The sequence below is a fragment of the Lytechinus variegatus genome, chromosome 2 (assembly GCF_018143015.1).
Source record: "Lytechinus variegatus isolate NC3 chromosome 2, Lvar_3.0, whole genome shotgun sequence".
Classification (NCBI taxonomy): domain Eukaryota; kingdom Metazoa; phylum Echinodermata; class Echinoidea; order Temnopleuroida; family Toxopneustidae; genus Lytechinus; species Lytechinus variegatus.
In genome coordinates, this window is record NC_054741.1 from 80,165,900 (window position 1) to 80,186,199 (window position 20,300).

Sequence of the window (20,300 nt, forward strand, 5' to 3'; positions counted from 1 at the left end):
CATTCTAGCTCGCACGTTCCCCTGGCCCTGGCGAGCGAGTCGCGGAGTGACAGCAGGGGCCGGGGGGGGGGGGGTGCTTGTGTTGGATAGGTCGACTTAGATGTAGGGTTATCTAAACAAATAATCCAATCTCAGTTATAATTTAGGCCTACAAATGTATTTTCTTGAATGATTGAACACCATCAAATGGGGCCTACAGGGGCCTGCATATATATTTTGCTCCTTTATAATTTCGCATCTACGCATATGACGTAATTGATAAACACTAGCCGACGTCTGGCAAAATGGCGATGCATGTGGCTGGAAGTGTGACAATGATCACTTGGAATTGTAGTGTGATTTAGCTCCTATTTCTCAAAGTTTTCTAAAATCTACGAATGTTTTCTCGAGGAGTGAATATTGATCTACGGAATTATGCAGTCAGTTTTGGTTTATGGGCGCCAAATTGCCCGTGCTGTGATGGGATATGTACCGTATGATGCGAGTAGGAGCATCGAGTACAGGAGGGATCGGAGACGAATGCGCCTGGTTACGGCATCATGCGGTTTCTCGAAGGATGATGCCGCAGCAGATGCGAACAGCCGTGTCTTCAAACAGGGAATGTTTGGAGATGATGCCTGTTTCGTAGCCAAGTACAAAGGATTCGATGTCCTTGGTAAGATGTGTGGGCCAAAATGAAAATTTGGTTTTTAAAAAATAGCTTGAAGGAGAATGAAACATTTGGAATAAGGATATTCCAGGAAAAAAGGAAAGGGATCAACAAAAGTTTGAGGAAATTGGACAAATAATGAGAAAGTTAAGAAGAGCGTTTGAATATTGCAGTCACTACTGCAATGGAGATCCTCAAATTGGCAATGTGACAAAGATGTGTGATGTCACTTGTGAACAACTCTCCCCATTCAATATATATTTTCACTTAAATTGCCTCTTATACATCATCAGTAGATCATGTGTTATTTCTAGTATAGGACTAGGTCTAGGAGGGAATGTGTAATACCGATTTTTAAAGAATACATCATGGATAAAGAAAAGAGTTTGTATCACCAAGCAAAAAGAGACTATAGCCTATAGGCCTACAGTTATAGTCTATCCAAGGGAAATTTGTTCACATGTGACATCACACATCCTTGTCGCATGGCAATAGGATTTCCAGAGCATTATTAGTGATTGCAATATTCAAATGCTCATAACTTTCTCATTGTTTGTCTGATTTTTCTCAAACTTTCTTTGTTCTTATTCTTTGATTTTTTGTTTCGACACAAGCCTACTTGTTTCAAAGGTTTCATTTCCCTTTAAAGGATGGTCCGCGATAAAAATCTAAATGACCAAATTGAAAAAGGTAAAAATTTCATCAAAGCGGATAACTTGTATTCTAACGGAAGTTAATGAATTTTAAGTGTATCAGTATTCTGTGCAAAAACAGTTTCATGCACATTGACATCGTTATTAATATTCATTAGGTGGGCTGATGACGTCACATTTCCTTTTTCTTTCTTATTACATGAAATAACTAATCATTTTTTCATACAATAACTGTAAATGATGTGTCTCCATTGTGATGAAATAAGTTATGGCAATAAATAGCTTAATGTTCATGCACTTTAACCAGTTGTCAATCCAATCGTTTTACTTCTCGGTAGAAATTTTTTGAGTAGACTTCCGAACCTAATTTCAATAAAAATACAAGAGAACAAGTGAGGATATACATGTATGACATCATCAGCCCACCTAATGAATATTAGAACTCTAATACTGGAATAGACCCTAATTAATGTAAATCTTTAAAATTAAAGGGGTACTCCAGGCTGAAGTAAATATGATTTAAACAGATAAAAAAATATCAGACATACAAAACACTGAAAATTTGATAAAGATCAGGCAAGGAATAACAAAGTTATGACATTTTAAAGTTTTGCATGTTCTGGTAAAACACAGTTCTAGGCATGTCTTCATGAATATTCAATGAGCAAATTGATGATGTCATGTCATGTTCTGGTAAAACACAGTTCTAGACATTTCTTCATGAATATTCAATGAGCAAATTGATGATGATGTCATATCCCCACTTGTTCTTTTGTATTTTATTATAATATATATGAAATTAGGTTTATTAAAAAAAATTCCTCCAAGAACTAAAAAGATTGGATTGAAAAGTGATTTAGTGCATTAGATATTGATTACTGCAACTTTTTTCATTATAAGGGAGACATATTATTTACACATGTATGAAATAATGAAACAATTATGCTTTCATATAATAACAGAAGAAAAAGGAAAGTTGGGATGTGACATCATCAGCCCACCTAATGAATATTCATGACGTACATTATAACTGTTTTTACAAAATATTGCTTAAATTTTTTAATTCAATAACTTTGTTATTTGTTATCCAATTTTGATGAAGTTTTCTGCATGTTGCTCTGTGAATTTCACTCTATTTATTAAGATATGAATATTTTCATCTTGGAGCATCCCTTTAAATGATTTTGTTGTCATCCAATTTTGATCAAATTTTCAGCATTTTGCTTTGTGAATTTTACTCTATAAATATTGCGATATAACTATCTCCAGCCTGGACCATCCCTTTGATTGAGGACTTGTCATCATTGTACTTGTACTGTAGACATAGTGACTTGTCATCCCCCCGATCAATTATGGTTTCAAAAGCATAATAGTAAATGGATGGTCCAGGCTGAAAATATATCTTAATAGAGTAAAATTCTCAGAGCAAAATTCTGAAAATTTCATCAGAATTGGATAACAAATAACAAAGTTATTGAATCAAAAATTACAAATATGTTATGAAAACAGGGGGTGTTTCACAAAGATTTAAGTATGACTTAGATTTGCACTTAAATACCGAGTTGCGTACGGTATGAAAGGCTTGAGCACATTGGTCAGATTGTGTCATGAGGACGCGCACTACTGCATATATGTATTAATAAGATCGCTCGTATTTCAGATACACGTTGGCAATTAAGTACAACTTAAGTCATATTTAAATCTATGTGAAACACCCCCAATTTACACACACATCGTCATTAGGTGAGCTGATGAAGTCACACCTCCATGATTATGTTTTTACATAAAATCATACATGTTACATTTTTTCATACAGGTGTAAATGATGTGTCTCTGTAATGATGAAATAAGCTGCGGCAATAAATAACTGATGCGCTAATCATTTGTCAATCCAATTGTTTTAGTTCTTGGTAGAACAATTTTGAATGAACCTAATTTCATAGTTTCATACAATAAGATACAAAAGAACAAGTTAGGATATGACATCATCAGCCCACCTAGTAAATATTCATGATGACATGCCTAGCACTGTCTCACCGGAATAATGCAAATCTTTAAAATTCAATAACTTTGTTATTTGTTTAATATCAGATTTTGATCAGATTTTCTGTATTTTGCTCTGAGAATTTTACTATATTTATTAAGATAAAAATATCTCCACCCTGGATCATCCCTTTTAAGGAAACACTATTCTAATTTATATTGAAAATGCTGATTTTTTTCAAATGAAAAGTCAGCGGTATAAAGAGTCAGTTGCGTGATCTGAAAAATAATTAAACTATTTTTCAAAATAATCTTCTGGTGAATGTTTGATGAAATCCGTAAAAGAATTGTGGAGTTATGAATTTTCAAAAGTTTGATTTATGACGCCACAGACGAGCAGCTGCTCCATTATAGGTGTAACTTCTCAAGAATTAAATTTTCTCACAAAATTAAAATCAAATTTATTAGATGGATTCTTTATCAGACACATCATTTCATGCACCCTTCTATTAGAAAATATTTTTGTTCTTCATTTTCTGGTTTAAAAACCCAGAATTTATGGAATTCATATTATATTTATGTAGGAGCTGCCCACACATGACATCACAAATTAAAAACCTAAAGTAAATTCACAACTCTCTTTAATATTCTTTGATGGATGGCATCAAACCTTCACCAACAGTTTTTTTTTCAATTTTTTCTGCTTTGTATTCAAACTATCAGGTTGAACTTCCCCTTGTAGTTTGCAATCCCTGAATAGAGTCTAGAATGATCTGTTGCCAAAGTCAATGCCATACATCCATGTTAAAAATAGAGTCACTGCTGTTACTGAATTTTATTAAGTTCCCTACATGTATGTTTCGACAGACCCTACTCTAATTAGTTTTATTATTTTTCTTCAAAGTCCCATAAGAACTCTGCATGTGTGCAGGTCTGCTCTTTGTTTTTGATAGATCTATGCAAATGTAATATGTATCTGCATGATTGATTTTTTTTTTCAAAGTTCAAAGTTTATCTTTATTCATCCATTTTGGAAACTTATTTTGTTCACAACTTCAATATCATTGAATATAAATTATACACAGTGAATACGAATACACGTTTACATGTAAATGGCTATGAACAAATAAAGTACATAAAGCCTCCATTTGATAATACAGTAGATGACAATACTTGAAATTCAGTAGAAATGCGAGTACTACAAGTATGTATACATGTACATGTAGAAATAACTAACTTTCCGTGGTCTATTTGTAATTCACAAACAAGCACCAATAATCAATAAATCCCCCTGCACACTCAAGGCTGTTTCAGCTGATCTCCCATTTCATCTTATTGTTTATGTTGTCCTCAAGTCCTCCACATGAGGGCAGCCTTTATTCACCTGAAGGTGACTTTCATAGTGCTCAGTATTATGTTTCTCCCCTAGGGGGTACACAATTGACCTTACTACTAATGCATAGTGAGTAAAAATGTGTCAGGAGGAATTGCTGTGACCAGTGTAGTTAAAGTGTATTAAATACATATAGAAAAACAGACTAATGGAAGTTGAAAGAAATTGAACCAGGAATGTGATGAGGATGGTGGTCAGGACTGGTGGTGAATTAGGAGTTGAATCTTTTTATGAATGAGGAGATAATGATAATAAAATAATAGTATATCCACCTTACTACATGTAGTGCTCAAGGCGCTCCTATATTACCTCTGTTAAGCTAGTCTACTGATTCCGGTGCGCACAGCTTTTTGAAGAATTGCTTCCTGCTGATACCCATTTACATACCTCACCTGGGTTGAGTGCAACACAATGTGGGTAAATTTCTTCCTGAAGGAAACATGCCATGGCTTCAAATAAAACTATGTCCTTCAGATTGAAAGATCAGAGTCTTAACCACTAGACCATGACAAGGAATGAGGATTGTCACTTGGGATCAATGACACAATACATGTAGTTCAGAAATATTTTATTTTGGTTATTGACATGATGATGAATTCACAATGAAAAATTTTCCTTAAAATAGTCAAAATGATGTTGGTGCAAACATGTTGTACACAATATACACATACATTTGTAGTTTTATTATTATTAGTAGTACCAGAGTTAGATGAACATGTAATTGATCTCAAATAATTTTCATTGATAGCAAAGATTTTAGAACTCAATGGTGACTTTATATGTTCATTTTCTCTATGCGAAGGTGTTGCTGATGGTGTTGGGGGATGGAGAGACTATGGAATTGATCCATCTCAGTTTCCTTGCCAACTGATGAAGATGTGCAAACGGATTGTCAAGGAGGGTCATTTTGATCCTCATGCTCCCGTCGCTATCATCGCCACAAGCTACCAAGAACTCTTAGAGCACAAGGCACCTCTTATGGGTAGGTACTATATTACTTCCTCCACCCAGGAGTAGATCTAGAGTAGATCCATTAGATGTCTCCTCCCCATCGCTTTGTATAAAGGATTTGAAAATCATGATCACAACTCCACAATTTTGTTTCAAATAATGAATTACCGGTACATGTACTGTACATGTGGATGCTTAGAGTGGTTTATTTCCAATTCGTCCAATTGCCAACTCGTCTACTATCATTAGTCTACAATCAATTTGTCCACTCACCACATGGTCTACTTTCTAGTGTAATGCCATTCCATCTAATAACCAGTTAGTGCAAAAGCCATTTAGTCTACCATTTGGTCTGATCGGACTAAGTGTTAAATTGTGCAAAATTATTGAAAATGAAATGGATACTAGACCAATGGACAAGTTGGCAGCAGACAAATTGGCAACTTACCCTTAGACTAGAGTCACCCTATAAATCCTGCCATTTTGAAACATTGTCAATTGGAAGATGGGTTGTGACGAGCGAAGAAAAGAATTCTTTTCAAACGCTCTTTGAACCAATTTTAATAGTATCTTCAGAATTTTCTCTTTAATAATAGCATTTTGGAATCAAGTTTATTTCACTTTAATTTTCTTCTTGCTCCTACTGTGATGGTGTCTTCTCAGCAACATCAAAAAATGTTTCAGCCAGCCAGGAAGTGGCTACATGTGATACATTTCAGCATGATATTGATAGATGCATACACTTCAACATGATGATATCATGGTGGGTAGGAGAGGGGGCTGGAAGAGGGATGTCCCCAGGTGCATTGTGGGGAAACATGGTCACTGAGTCATGATACTTGAAAGAGCGAGGAAATGCTCTTCAATGTCAAAGAATATTTATGGTTCTTGGTTGAAAGAGTGGTATGATACAAGATGTTCAAGAAAGCTTTCCCAGACTGAAAGATAAATGAAAGCACTTGAGGACCTCCCATCTACAGGAAATGATGTATTGTGTGCCATTTTAGACATTTTTCAAGTGGATGATCATGTACAAGAAGTTAGCTCCATAATGTTTACATTCCATTGAGAGTAGTTGACCCTTGTGAGCCATCAATGGTTTGATTAAGTATCAGAGAGAGTTAAGCAGACAGTTAAGGGATACTGAGGAAAGAAGTTTCTTGGTAAACTTTCATTTAGTTTATTCATGATACTCTATCATCAGTAGTTTTTAGCATTTCATTATAATCACATGTAACCTTCATTAAAGTTTTGCTGGTAGTGTGAACCATACCAAAACATTCCACTCTATTCAAAGGCTGAGCGTGCGGATCTACAAAATATTTTGACATCACAATGTACATGTCTACAGTTAAGAGACTTTCTTCTGTGGTAATTCTGCCTCCTTGTCTTGTCTGCCTTTTTAGCTCATCTGACCCGAAGGTTCACCAAACTTCTACTCAGAATTTTGTAATTTTATGACAAAATTATGCTAATTTATGCAAAATTAATTAATGCATGTTTTTAAGAATTCACAGACATGTATTATGTTCTTTATTTTTAGACCGATTTGGTTTTTTTTTTCTTCCATCTGGTAGAACTTTATGAGGATCACAGAATTTTGAAATTTTGATTGGAAAGTATTTATGCTAATTTATGCAAAATTTATTCATATATCATAGAAAATGCCTCTTCTTTATTTGTTGACTGATTTTGTTGCTTGTTCTTCCTTCTGGTAAAGCTGCATGAGGTTCACCAATCTTGTACACAGAGACCTGAAATTTTGACTAGAAAATTATTTATGCTAATTTTTGCAAAATTTATTCATAATCACAAAAATATGGTTCTTCTGTATTTGTTGACCAATTTTGATTTTTTTTTATCCATCTGGGGCCTGTTGCATAAAACTTTTTACCTGAGAAAACTCAGGTTATTTTACCAGAGTTTTTGCCCTGTGTTAAAGTCAATGGCAGAAATCAGACTAACCTTAGTTTTCAGTTTTTACCGGAGTTTTCTCAGGTAAAATTTTTTATGCAACAGGCCCCCGGTAGAGCTACATGAGGGTCACCAAATTTCCACACAGAATTTTGAAATTTTGACTAGAAAATTGTTTATGCTTATTTATGCAAAATTAAAAAAAATGTTTTTTTTTCCTTCATTTGTCTATCAATTTTAATTTGCTTGCTTTATATAAAGATGGGGATTCAAAATTTCTACACTGAATTTTGAAACTCATTAAATATGCTGATTTATGCATATTTTTCAAAACTCACCAAAATGATTATTTATTTGTTGACTGATTTCAATTTGTTTTGGTTCCATCTGAGAGCTATATGAGGTTCACCAAGCTTCTACACAGAATAGAATTTAGACATTTTGACTAGAAAATTATTTATGCTAATTTATTAAATACAAAAATTATTCATAAATTACAAAAAATGCTTCTTTATCATTTCTTCATCAATTTCAATCCTGTTTCCTCAATTCATGTCACCAATATAATTCACTAAAAATTTTGTTAAAGTTCGTTTGCAGATGCTGGATGAGCTCTTCATCATTGATGTGCTAGTTAAAGGGATATCCAGGCTGAAAATATTTATATCTTTAAAATTAGAGTAGAATTCACTGAGCAAAATGCCGAAAATTTCATCAAAATCTGATAACAAATAATAAAGTTGTTGAAGTTTAAAGTTTAGCAATATTTTGTGAAAACTGTCGTCATGAATATTCATTAGGTGATGGTAGGCTGATGATGTCACATCTCCACTTTCCGTTTTCTAATGTTATTACATAAAATCATATTTTTTTTCATTATTTCATACTTGTGTGAATAATATGTCTCTCTTATATAATAAGTTGCAGCAATAAATATCTATGCACTAAATCAATTGTCAATCCAATTTTTCTAGTTCTTGAAGGAGAAAAAAACCCAACCTAATTTCATATAATAAAATACAAAAGAACAAGTGGAGTTGTGACATCATCAGACCACCTAATGAATATTCATGACAAATGTTTTCACAAAATATTGTTGAACTTTAAAATTCAATAACTTTGTTATTTGTTCTCTGATTTTGATGAAATTTTCAGCATTTTACTCAGTGATATACCCTATTTATTAAGCTATAAATACTTTCAGCTCGGACCATCCCTTTAAGTGTTAAGTTTGTTTTTTAATGACTGAACGGTAGAAAGTTGAGGTTGACTGGGGCACACTGCACAAGTCTTGTCAGAATCTTTAAAGAGGGTTGTGTACATGTACAAGGGTGCGGAAATAACAAGCGGATTAGCTGGGGGATATTTGCAGTTCCTTTTTCAATTAATACCTTTACCTGCGCTGGAGTGTCATCAATAACATGACTATAATTTCTTCCAGTACATTGAACTAGTGACAATGGCCTCATAATTTGTAACTTGGTTTACATACATGTACACTGCTAATGCAGTTTATTCAGCATGTTGAGAAAGGGTCCAATAGTTATAAATGCATGCTTTTATCACAGCATATTATGGATGCTTGTCAATAAAAAAAAGGTTAATGAGCCCACTGTTTTGAATAATCTGAGCCTACTGTTAGTGTTGATTAATTTGCTATCATAAACAAGCATCACTTTTGCGCCCTGTTGCAATAGCATGCATTCATTGTTTTATGATTTCTTATGCATTATGTTGAAATCAATGATGAAATCTGCGCAAACGATGGTTTCAACTTTCAAAGCACATACAAAACCACCTTTATGAATTTGCATCATTGGTTTTATAATCTGTTCAGAGAAGTCATGTGCCTACAACGGCATTTCCATGAGATTCAATCATTTACATGTAGTACAATTGAGAATTGTCTTATTTTTACAAAGCGTGAAATAAAGTCTGTTTTTTCAACCAGGATATGCGTGTGTTGTGATTGATCCCTACAAACAACCATATGGAAATTCATCATTGTCATTGTGATACAGTTAATTTGCACAATCCTCAATAGTATATAAAAAGGAAGCACACTGAATTGTCATGACAACAATGTAGATGAGTATACAACATACTAGAATCTAGATTTGTTAAAAATCATGCTATGTCGTTGCTGGCTTTCCATAGTTTTGGTTGATCAGATCAATTACAAAATTGTAATACAGTGCCCTGGGTCCTATACTGCAAAGTTTTAGTGATTAATTGTATGCTTGATTTTCATGATTAACTGTACACTGTAATCAATGTAATCAATCATAAAAAAGATGTTCTACCATAGTTGCTAAGGCTAAGCTTTGTGTTTTGGGCCCCTGAATTTCATAGAACAGGTTTTACAATCTTTAACTTTTGTCAATTTACAACTGGTTACATGTAGATGAACGTTGCACTGTACCTGCTGTTACTAGTAATAATGAATGTGAACAATCGTACATATTCCACATGAGCACATGTATGTAGTCGCCCTATGTGACAAGACTGCAATGATAGCATTTTGAATATTAATAGAGCAAAAAAAATGTCATCCTATTTTTTAAACCAAGGTACAGCCCTTAAAAAAAATATGAAATTCAACAACACAATGGTGGATTTTCATGTGGTATAGTACCTCAGAGTTAGTACATCACAGTTCTCGGCTGACTGTATAATTTTGCAACAGTTCCAAATATTTCAGGGATGAGAGATGATTTAGCAATTTTAGTCATTGATCTATTAATTTGAATGAATTAAACTTTTTAGCTTCTTTGTTGATATTTGATCGTCGTTTATTGGAATTTGATTTCCTCTTTATTCAACAAAGATCTATTTTAAGCATTGGCAATGAGCAAGGTTCTAAATTTTATCTTGGATTTTTGTTTGTTTGTCGACACAGCTAACTTGTCCGTCCAAGTGAACTCTACTTTTTACAAACTTTATATTGGAAATGAATGTCAACCAGTATTAAGCAAACTTCAGCTAAGGGGTCCATTTAAATCACCTGTTTTTCTAATTTTCTATTAATCTATTTCTGTATATATGTTTATGCATTTAGTTTTTCTTTCCTTTGTACATTGTGATAAGCTATTCAAAGTTATATTTGATGAAATGAAATACAACAGTGCATGAAATCACCAGGTTGACAAGAATGTACCATTATTTCAAAAGCATTCGCCTAAACAGATTAAAATTAAAAAAAAGGATGTCTCAGTATCTGTTTGTAATTGTGGGCTGTGATATCTAAATTTTTCGTCGTTTAATGTTTCATACGTAAATTGTAGTCCCACCTGCACTAATTATTGTAGAAGTTAATGATTTAACTGTGATTTTATATATTTTTGTATTAATTACCAACCAGGGAGTAGTACAGCCTGCATTGTCATATTTGACAGTGACAACAAGACGGTAGCTTCTGCAAACCTTGGTGACTCCGGGTTTCTAATTATAAGAGCTGGTAGGGTGGTACATCGGTCAGAAGAACAGCAGCATTATTTCAACACGCCATTTCAACTATCGATAGCACCCCCTGGCTTACGAACAATATTAAGTGATAGGTAAGAAGTATGTTGCTTTTTATAACTCATTTAATATTATGATTATTGGTGTTTATTTTGACTTTTTCATATTTGATTAAAATTACATATATTTGCAATGTTGAGAGATATAATAGTTTAGATATGAATCAAAAGTGATTCCCGGAATGATGAGAATGCCAAACTGAATGTCCAGAATGCTGACAGGGAAGGAGAAAGCAAACTTGTTCCCTATTAAACCTTGATCTCCTTATTCTGCAGTTATACATGTATGAAATAATCAAATAAACAGGAGATTGTTTAATTAGAGACAAAAAAGAACAGCTTTGATATTTGCTTTCCCCACTTCCTTTTGGGGCGGGGGGAGAAGCGAGATGATGATGATGGTGATGTCACTGGCCTGTTACATATAGTTTTGCCACCACTTAATTATTGTAGACAGTGTTTATGATATCTTGCTTTGGCCTTTTTTCTACATTGTATTTCACAGTCCACATTCAGCATCAAGTTCACTCTTTACTGTTAGAGAGGGCGACATCATCTTAGTAGCAACAGACGGTCTCTTTGACAACATGTCAGAGCATATGATCCTTGGCGAACTTTCAAAACTAAAGGTTAGTCATTTTTGTCCAGGAGATGATACATGCATATAAATAACTTTTTTTTTTTGGGGGGGGCATGTATATATAAGATATCATACTACATATTGAACTCAAGCATACCCTTGTAGTGTTTCATTTGAAATTGATACACTTTGTGATATTTACATTCAACAGACTCCTTTTGGGGTTTTGAATTTATATTTCCACTATCTTCAATCTTTTGTTAGAGACTTCAAAATTGACACCCAATTACAGACAAAGTCTTGTTTTTTCTCATCTCATATTCTGTTAAACTATGGATCTAAGTTGGAATGTTTGAAATGGAAAAGCAGCAAGCAGGCTCAACTGAAGATAAAAAAACCTGAGTTGATTATGAATCATTGGCGAACCTGCTTTCTATTGGTGAATTACTGAAATTGAAGCTTTATTTACCACAATCTTCAACTTATTCAAAAAGGCTAAGATGCATATGATATTCATACTAGGTAGCCCCAAAACACATTCAACTGCTAGAAGGTTCGTCTTGTGTAGTGATACATGTAGATATATGGGTTTCTTGAATCACATGATTAATTTGAAGCAAGGCCCATCAAGCTAGTGCATCAAGATTTAGTAAAGTTTAGGCTGGTAGAAAACTGGCAAAAATGGCAATTAAAGTAAACTGTATTTGGGTATAAATGTTGGTGAATTAGACAAGGAACAGAATTGATAATATCAAAATCTTCAGTATTGATGGGGGATTTTCACTGTATTTGCAAATTGTACATAGATACAAACTGGCCCAACATTAAAATAGGCATACAGTACACATGCATTAGTAGTATTACCAGATGGAAGTATGGACCTACTCACGCTCCAATACTATCATGTAGGAAGTTGTTTTTCAAATTTATGAATTCAGGATCCTTGCAACCTTCCCTTTTAGCTTTGCTCAAAGAATGAATGAATTTTGGACTTTGTTCTTTGCATGAAATTTGCTGTTAACCATCAAATGCGAAGTACATGTAGATTAGACAAGTTTAATATAGTTAAACAGCTTTTGTAGAATTACTGCAGCTATATATCAGTACTATGCACAGGTTGATTCCTGGTTGTGCAGACTACTTGTAGCTATTTATCTCTTGTACAGTATACCAATTAATACTACCATAATACTCTTTGCCCTCAATACACGATGATGTCTGAATGGCAATCTTGTTTCATATTGTATATCCATGTACATGTGATAGGACATATCATCATCTGACTGATATCAATGTAAACACTTGCCAGCCATGTGCTTGACTAACCCAGTAGCATGCCCTATTAGCTGCTTCATCATATCAAGTTTTGTTTATTCTTCTACTTCAAAGCAAACATGACCAGGGTTCATGAGTCTGATATTTTCATAGTGAGATATGATGAGTTTTTTTTATCTCACAAGTGAACTTCTTCATCGTCTATTCCATCTTTGTGCTGATACAGAGAGGAACTTAATGATTCCGCGTCTCGCCGCTGGAGATTAAAAGCTCAGGAATGTTGTCAGCATTAGTGCTTTGATGTTGAAATAAGAGAACATCATGCTGTTTGTGCATTTTGAAAGATTTAGCAGAGTCATGAATTTTGTAGGATTTGGCAATAGAATATGGAATAGAGTATTTTTATGATGCTTTGTTGTTGAAGTCTGAAATCTTCACTACTTCACTACAAGTGAAAAAATGTCTTATTCAATTATTTGTGCTTGTCTGTAATCTTTCTCTTGATAGCATGTTGTTGACCCTTTTTCTCTTGTTGAGTTTTCATATGTATGTCTGTCATTTCTCATACTGCTGACTGTTTTGTCTACATTAATAATAAAGTATGGTAGAGAATTTGTTTTTCTTTATAAAAGGTAAATGCCAGTTTTGGTAATGATCTGAAAATGACTTTTTACAGAATCCAATATAATGACCACCCAAGTGTCTGTTTATATGAATAAGAAATATATGCCGAAGGATTCTGGAAAAAATTGTGTAATTGCTGAGAAATAAGCAAAATAAGTGCAGATTCGGGCACTTCCGTCGAGTCTTTATTCCAGCAATATGATATACAGTCCCCCGTGTGCCTATCTGTGTTGGCGATCTTCAGTGTGATTGTTTTTCAGCTTAGATTTTATGATTTCACAAAGTTCAGTTTATGTAACTGTACCAGATCTAGATCGATGATGATATAGTAATACTTAACTTTGGTTTTAACAGACTTTCTCACGAAATCAGTGTTTTACTGTAACTACTGTCATTTAGCTTTGATAACTGTGGAGTGAGTGCCAGGAACAATTTAAATACTGACATTGAACATAGCAAGGGCATACCTGTACAATTTGTAGGGCCTTGGTACATCATAGCTCCTATCCGGTTCTCTCTGCCTCCCCCTTCTCTTTTGAAATATCTTTTTCATTACACTAGCCTACTCAGTTGTATGTGTACATTCCCTCTCTCTATCCCTCTCCACTCTTTCTTCACTGTCTACACCCCCCCCCCCCTCTCTCTCTCTTTGCTCCAGCTCTCTCTACTCTCAAGATCTCTCCCACGCTCACTATTTCTCATCAAGAATCTACACCACAAGTGGATGCATTTGCAATCAATGTGGAGGTTCAATTACAGCGAGACTCAACGAGGGGTTGTATAAATAGTCGAGCAATTCACGTCTGATTTGTCTGTACTTCTGAAAGACAACCCCCATTAATATCAACCCACAAGCTTGTCTTTTGGCTGGCTCTTCAAATTCAACCAATTTCAATGAGTACCTACATGTAGGTCTACCACACATAAGCAACGTTTCTTTGAAGGAAAAGGTAATGAAAGGTATCCATTGAAAGAATTCCCATCGGGTTTAATTACTACAAATGCACATTTCAAGCGATGGTGGTACTTGTCCAATTTCAAGTGATATTGTCCATGAAAGTAAACCTTGGTTTGATTTGAAAGATGGGACAATGGAAATTGTGACTGAATCTCTTTCTTGGCTTTCGTAAAGATCAATCGTTTCTTAAAGATCAATGGCTTACATGTACCTGATTGATGAAAACAAAATTTAGATTATTTATTCCGAAATGGAAGTAGTAAACAACTATGAAAGAGGAAATGAGTATTACCTACAGCACATACATTATGCAGGCCAGTGTTTCTCTTTCCTTTTCTCTCTAAGGGGTTTACTTCATGGATAAATGATAGGAAATTACCATGGTCTTTTGGAGTTTAAAAGGCAACTTTCAGATCATGCTTAGAGTAACATGTGTAGAACAAGTTTGTGAAAATGTTTTGAGTAAGATTTGCCCTTATCCTTTCTAGGGTAGACTTGTGGTTCTGTGGCATCCGATGTTTATCCCTAATTATATAATTCACTCTCAAATAGTTCGGATGGATATTCTTTGAAAATACTGTTCATGAATCAAAAATGAGATGGAGTGCAAGATCAAGTCCTAAAAGTAGCATTCCAACATTGGTGCTCATTCTGATCCTTGATCTTTCATGATTTGAAATAAACCACATCCAACCTGCATCTAATCCACACCTACAAATTAATGATAGAGGCCGATTACTATTATAACTGGGGAGCGATGCTATCAAATTTTATGCGACCACTCACTACATACATGTACAGTAGAAATGATTTCCTATTTTCCAGAAATATTTCCTCGGTGCAAATTACCCAGGTAACAAACAGTTCACATTGCGATGATATCTCTCTCTCCATCTCACTGCCATTGCCTGTATTTTCTAATTAAGTTTCTTGATGAGATTTCTTGAGACTGAAGGTGTTGTTTTCAGTATGCTAGGCTGGATGAAATTCAATGACATAGATCTCCACCGTGCCCAGTAATCAAATTATGATCACACTTGAAGGGCAGACAAATGAGTGATACCTTCTCCTCTCCTTTTCAGACAACTAAAAATTCACTAAACAAGTAGGCCTGCATGTACATGTAAATCATGCAAAATTAGTCCTCCTTTTCTTTCTCAAGACACACGAGGAGCTGACAACCAACGATCAATTAAGTTGTTTCTCCTTTCTGTATACTTCTCTAATTTAATTGTGAGAATAGTTAAGTGCAAATAAAAACACAATTGGCAATAATCCAACATTGTACAAAGAAGCCATGAATAAAAAGTGAGAAGTTATCGTTTGAAAACCTCAAATTTTGGTCTTTACCAACTAGGCCTTCATAAAGGATATAAATCATGAAAATATTGAAGGCCCACACTGTACATCCAGATGCTTTTTGCTCTCTTCAAATCAGATAGGCCTACCTGCCTCCTTAAATGTTTCTGGAGTTATTTTTATTCTGATACAAATTATCTTTTAGTGTGAACAGGTTGAAGGTGAACGCTGGATGGAGAAGATGAGTTGATGTGCTTCAGCATTAAGAGACAGTAATGTGATAGCTGGAGTGTGGCATTGATATGATGAGATGCGAAAATGTGACTACATTATTTCTCCTTGAGATCAGGAAGTGAATGTAATCAAATCAATCCAGTGAGATTTTTTAAAACTAGTATTAGTATTACAATGCATGGTAATTGTACATGTATATATTTTTTGCTTGTACACTGTGTAGTATGTATGAAAATTATAGTGATTATGGCATTGACAATGATAGTATTTGATGATGATAATTTAATAGAGGTGTAAAGTACAGTTATGAGGAAATACATTTGTTGATAGGCCTATTGATCTTGGATGTTTTAACTTTATGATATGACACAATATTTTTATGTAATATTCTTTAAATGCATATTAAGCCTAGTAATGATTGCAGGGGGGGGGGGTTACAATGAGCTTCATACAGTACACCCCTAGATATCTGTCATGACTCATTTGATGCTTGATACACTTGAGTTCCATTGATGTTCTTGACCCGTTGATTTCCTATTGATAGCTGTAACATGATTAGTAACAGCCAGAAGATGTGAGCTAGATTCACATGAATCCATAGCTTTCCTGTTTGACTTTTAAAAAGTTCAAGTTGCAAATTGAGGAATCTCCCAGATTGTCAATGCTCTAAAGGTGATGCTGACACACTTTTGTTTCAACTTTCTTTAATTTAGTGTAGAACACAAAAGTATGCTGCATGATAAAGATATAAAACAGAAGCTGTGTTCGTATGAATTCTTTATGTCTCTTTCAACTGATCAATTTCCTTGATCTCTAACCATAAATGAAGAGATGTTCAGGCAGAAGCAAGGTTCACATACATGTACAATATAGTCCAGACTAGGTTTTAAAAGTTCAAAAGTCTCCCTCCCCTATTTCTGTCACTACTTATTTGATGCCTAATGATACTCTTGTTTTATGTTCTTGACCCATGGATTTCCTATTCAATCAACAAGTAGGGTAGTCATAGATTCACACAACAACTGAGAAGGCTAGTAGATACAAGTTGAATTCTGACTTTGTGTTAACTGCCAAATCTAATTTGAAGAATCTGCTAGTAAGCAATAAGATCAATCATTTAATCTTCATGAAATAGCATACATGTCCCAGGTAACAATAGTTAAATTAAAAAGATATGTCTTCTAGATTATCTGTTCAATCCTGTTGAAACTATTTCCTGGTCTGTGATGATATGATTCCCAGTCTTTTCATAAATCAAAATGGCTCTATTAAAGAGGGATAATAATTACATGCATCATACCAAGCTATAGCTTGTAAAACGCTATATCTCCTCACAAACATGTACATGTAGTAAGCTTGCATTGTATAATCTCATTATGAGCGAAATATTTACGGAGGACTACTGTACGTTTAGTGATGAAAAAGGTAAAATATTGCCCAATGCCTAGTGTATCCCATGATATTGTGCTCAACTTTGCAAATAAGTTCTTTCTGGAAATCAAATGGTTTGAGTTAAAAGGATGTTTCATCATTGACTTTGATAGGAAATTACTTCCAGGTTAAATCAGATAGCATAAAATTGTCGTTGATTTTACGAACCCCTAAATCGGGGTTAAGGTCAATTTGTAAAATCATGCGTATCATGTGCATTATTATTATTATTATCATTATCATGTGCATTATTATTATTACACAAACCACATATGCGCAACATTTAGGTTGGGATTTTTTTACCTCTGTGCACCATTCCAGAGACAATACAAGATGGGCTGCTTTGTAAAATCAAATTAGAGGTTTAATTTAGATATGCTCTTATTCTTTAAGTAATATCAGTTTTAAATTAATTTTTTAAATTTTTAATTTAATATGAACCCAGGTGAGGTAAATGGGTACCGGTAGGAAGTAATTCCTTCAAAAGCTGTGTGCGCTATGAACGCCTAGCTTAGCCGGGTAATATAGGAGCGCCTTGAGCACCTAACAAGGTGGATATGTGTGCAATATAAATACCCTATATTATTATTATTATTATCTGATGTTTGGTAATTAAATAGAGTGAATAACAGGCTTTCAGAATAAGCAAAAAAAAAATTATTTTGAAAATTTGACCAAAAGTAAACTTTGAGCCGGTTCAAAAAAATCACTGATGAAATTAGTCTCAAAAGTCAAAACAGATATTTGCAAAGTCTGCGTATTTTTTGTTGTAGATGTATGTTTCATTTAATATACACAATACACTTCCCATATTCCCATTCCTAAATTTGACCAAGAAGATTTATTTTAGACTTCAAAAGTCTACAATGTGCACCATTGAATGTATGTACATGTACAATGCATGTTTATTTTACCACTTAATATTTGCCCAGTAAGTTCAAGGTGTACTGCACTATTTACACTGATGATTAGATTTGATGTCCATAGAACTTTGACATAGTTGTACTATGAAGGTGAAATTCACCAAAACTTGATTGACTTCAATGACAGCATTTTGCTTTAAAAATAAATGATCACATGTATGTTCTAAATAATGATTTTTAAGTCATATTATTCATATATGTAGTTGCAGGGAACCTTTTAACAAATTGTAAGAGATTTGATTTATTAAGATTGTATTGAGTACAGAATGCAGATTGACTCCATCATGGTTTTGTCATTGTCTCACCTGCGAAGCAAAGTGAGACTATAGGCGCCGCTTTTCCGACGGCGGCGGCGTCAACATCAAATCTTAACCTGAGGTTAAGTTTTTGAAATGACATCATAACTTATAAAGTATATGGACCTAGTTAATAAAACTTGGCCATAAGGTTAATCAAGTATTACTGAACATCCTATTAGAGTTTCATGTCACATGACCAAGGTCAAAGGTCATTTAGGGTCAATGAACTTAGACCATGTTGGAGGAATCAACATCGAAATCTTAACCTGAGGTTAAGTTTTTGAAATGTCATCATAACTTAGAAAATATGTGGACCTAGTTCATGAAACTTGGACATAAGGTTAATTAAGTATCACTGAACATCCTGCATGAGTTTCACGTCACATGACCAAGGTCAAAGGTCATTTAGGGTCAATGAACTTTGGCCGAATTGGGGATATCTGTTGAATTCCCATCATAACTTTGAAAGTTTATGGATCTGATTCATGAAACTTGGACATAATAGTAATCAAGCGTCACTGAACATTTTGTGCAAGTTTCAGGTCTCATGATTAAGGTCAAAGGTCATTTAGGGTCAATGAACTTTGGCCGAATCGGGGTATCTGTTGAATTACCATCATAACTTTGAAAGTTTATTGGTCTAGTTCATTAAACTTGGACATTAGAGTAATCAAGTATCACTGAACATCCTGTGCGCGTTTCAGGTCACATGTCCAAGGTCAAAGGTCAATGAACTTTGGCCGAATTGGGTGTATCTGTTGAATTACCATCATAACTTTGAAAGTTTATGGATCTGATTCATGAAACTTGTACATAAGAGTAATCAAGTATCACTGAACATCCTGTTCCAATTTTAGGTCACATGATCAAGGTCAAAGGTCATGTAAGGTCAATGAACTTTGGCCATGTTGGGTTTTTTTGTTGAATAACCGTCATATCTCTGTAAGTTTATTGGTCTAGTTCATAAAAAGTGGACATAAGAGTAACCATGTATCACTGAACATCTTGTGCGAGTTAGAGTAGTATTCAAGTCAGCACTGCTGCTATATTGAACCGCGTGATGCAGGTGAGACGGCCAGAGGCATTCCACTTGTTTGGGATATTTTATGAGTATATTCACACTTCTGTTTTTAGCTCCATGATTAGGTTTTAAATTTGTATTTGGAAAGACATGTATTGATCATACAATTAAAACAGAAACATGTTTGTGGATTATTGCAAATCACAATTTTGAGGTAAATAAAAGGTCATGTTTTTGGCTAGAATTATGATTTCGCAAATCACTTAGTCATTCTGAATGAATTATTACAGAAATTGGAAAACAGCTGATGTCATTGTAGTAATTTTCAAATTATGATACCACAACTGATGTGTTTTGTCAATTTCTGGTGCACCATGGATAAGAAGTAGGCTTTTGGATATCCAGATCAAGCCATATGGGGATTATGTTGTTGATGGCATAATAATTGTCATGTTTTCTGAATATTGGAATAAATAGCTGTAATTGTTGCTTTATGAAGAGTATTTCATTTAAAATGCATTATAAAAAATAAATCATTGTAAAGTAGATAAAGGCCTTCATAAGAGATGCCAATCTGGTATTTATTCTACAG

At 34.2% G+C, this 20,300-nt stretch overlaps 1 protein-coding gene across 1 annotated transcript in view; it reads left to right on the plus strand.

The window, feature by feature from the left end:
* Positions 1 to 219: 219 nt before the first annotated feature.
* LOC121409201 (protein phosphatase PTC7 homolog) overlaps positions 220 to 20,300 on the plus strand; it is a 36,203-nt gene continuing 16,122 nt past the window's right edge. Inside the window, exons 1-4 of the mRNA XM_041601055.1 lie at positions 220 to 655; positions 5,481 to 5,660; positions 10,905 to 11,100; positions 11,570 to 11,693. Coding sequence (XP_041456989.1) covers positions 415 to 655; positions 5,481 to 5,660; positions 10,905 to 11,100; positions 11,570 to 11,693 — 741 coding nt within the window. The 5' untranslated portion in view covers positions 220 to 414. The remainder of the gene's footprint in view (positions 656 to 5,480; positions 5,661 to 10,904; positions 11,101 to 11,569; positions 11,694 to 20,300) is intronic.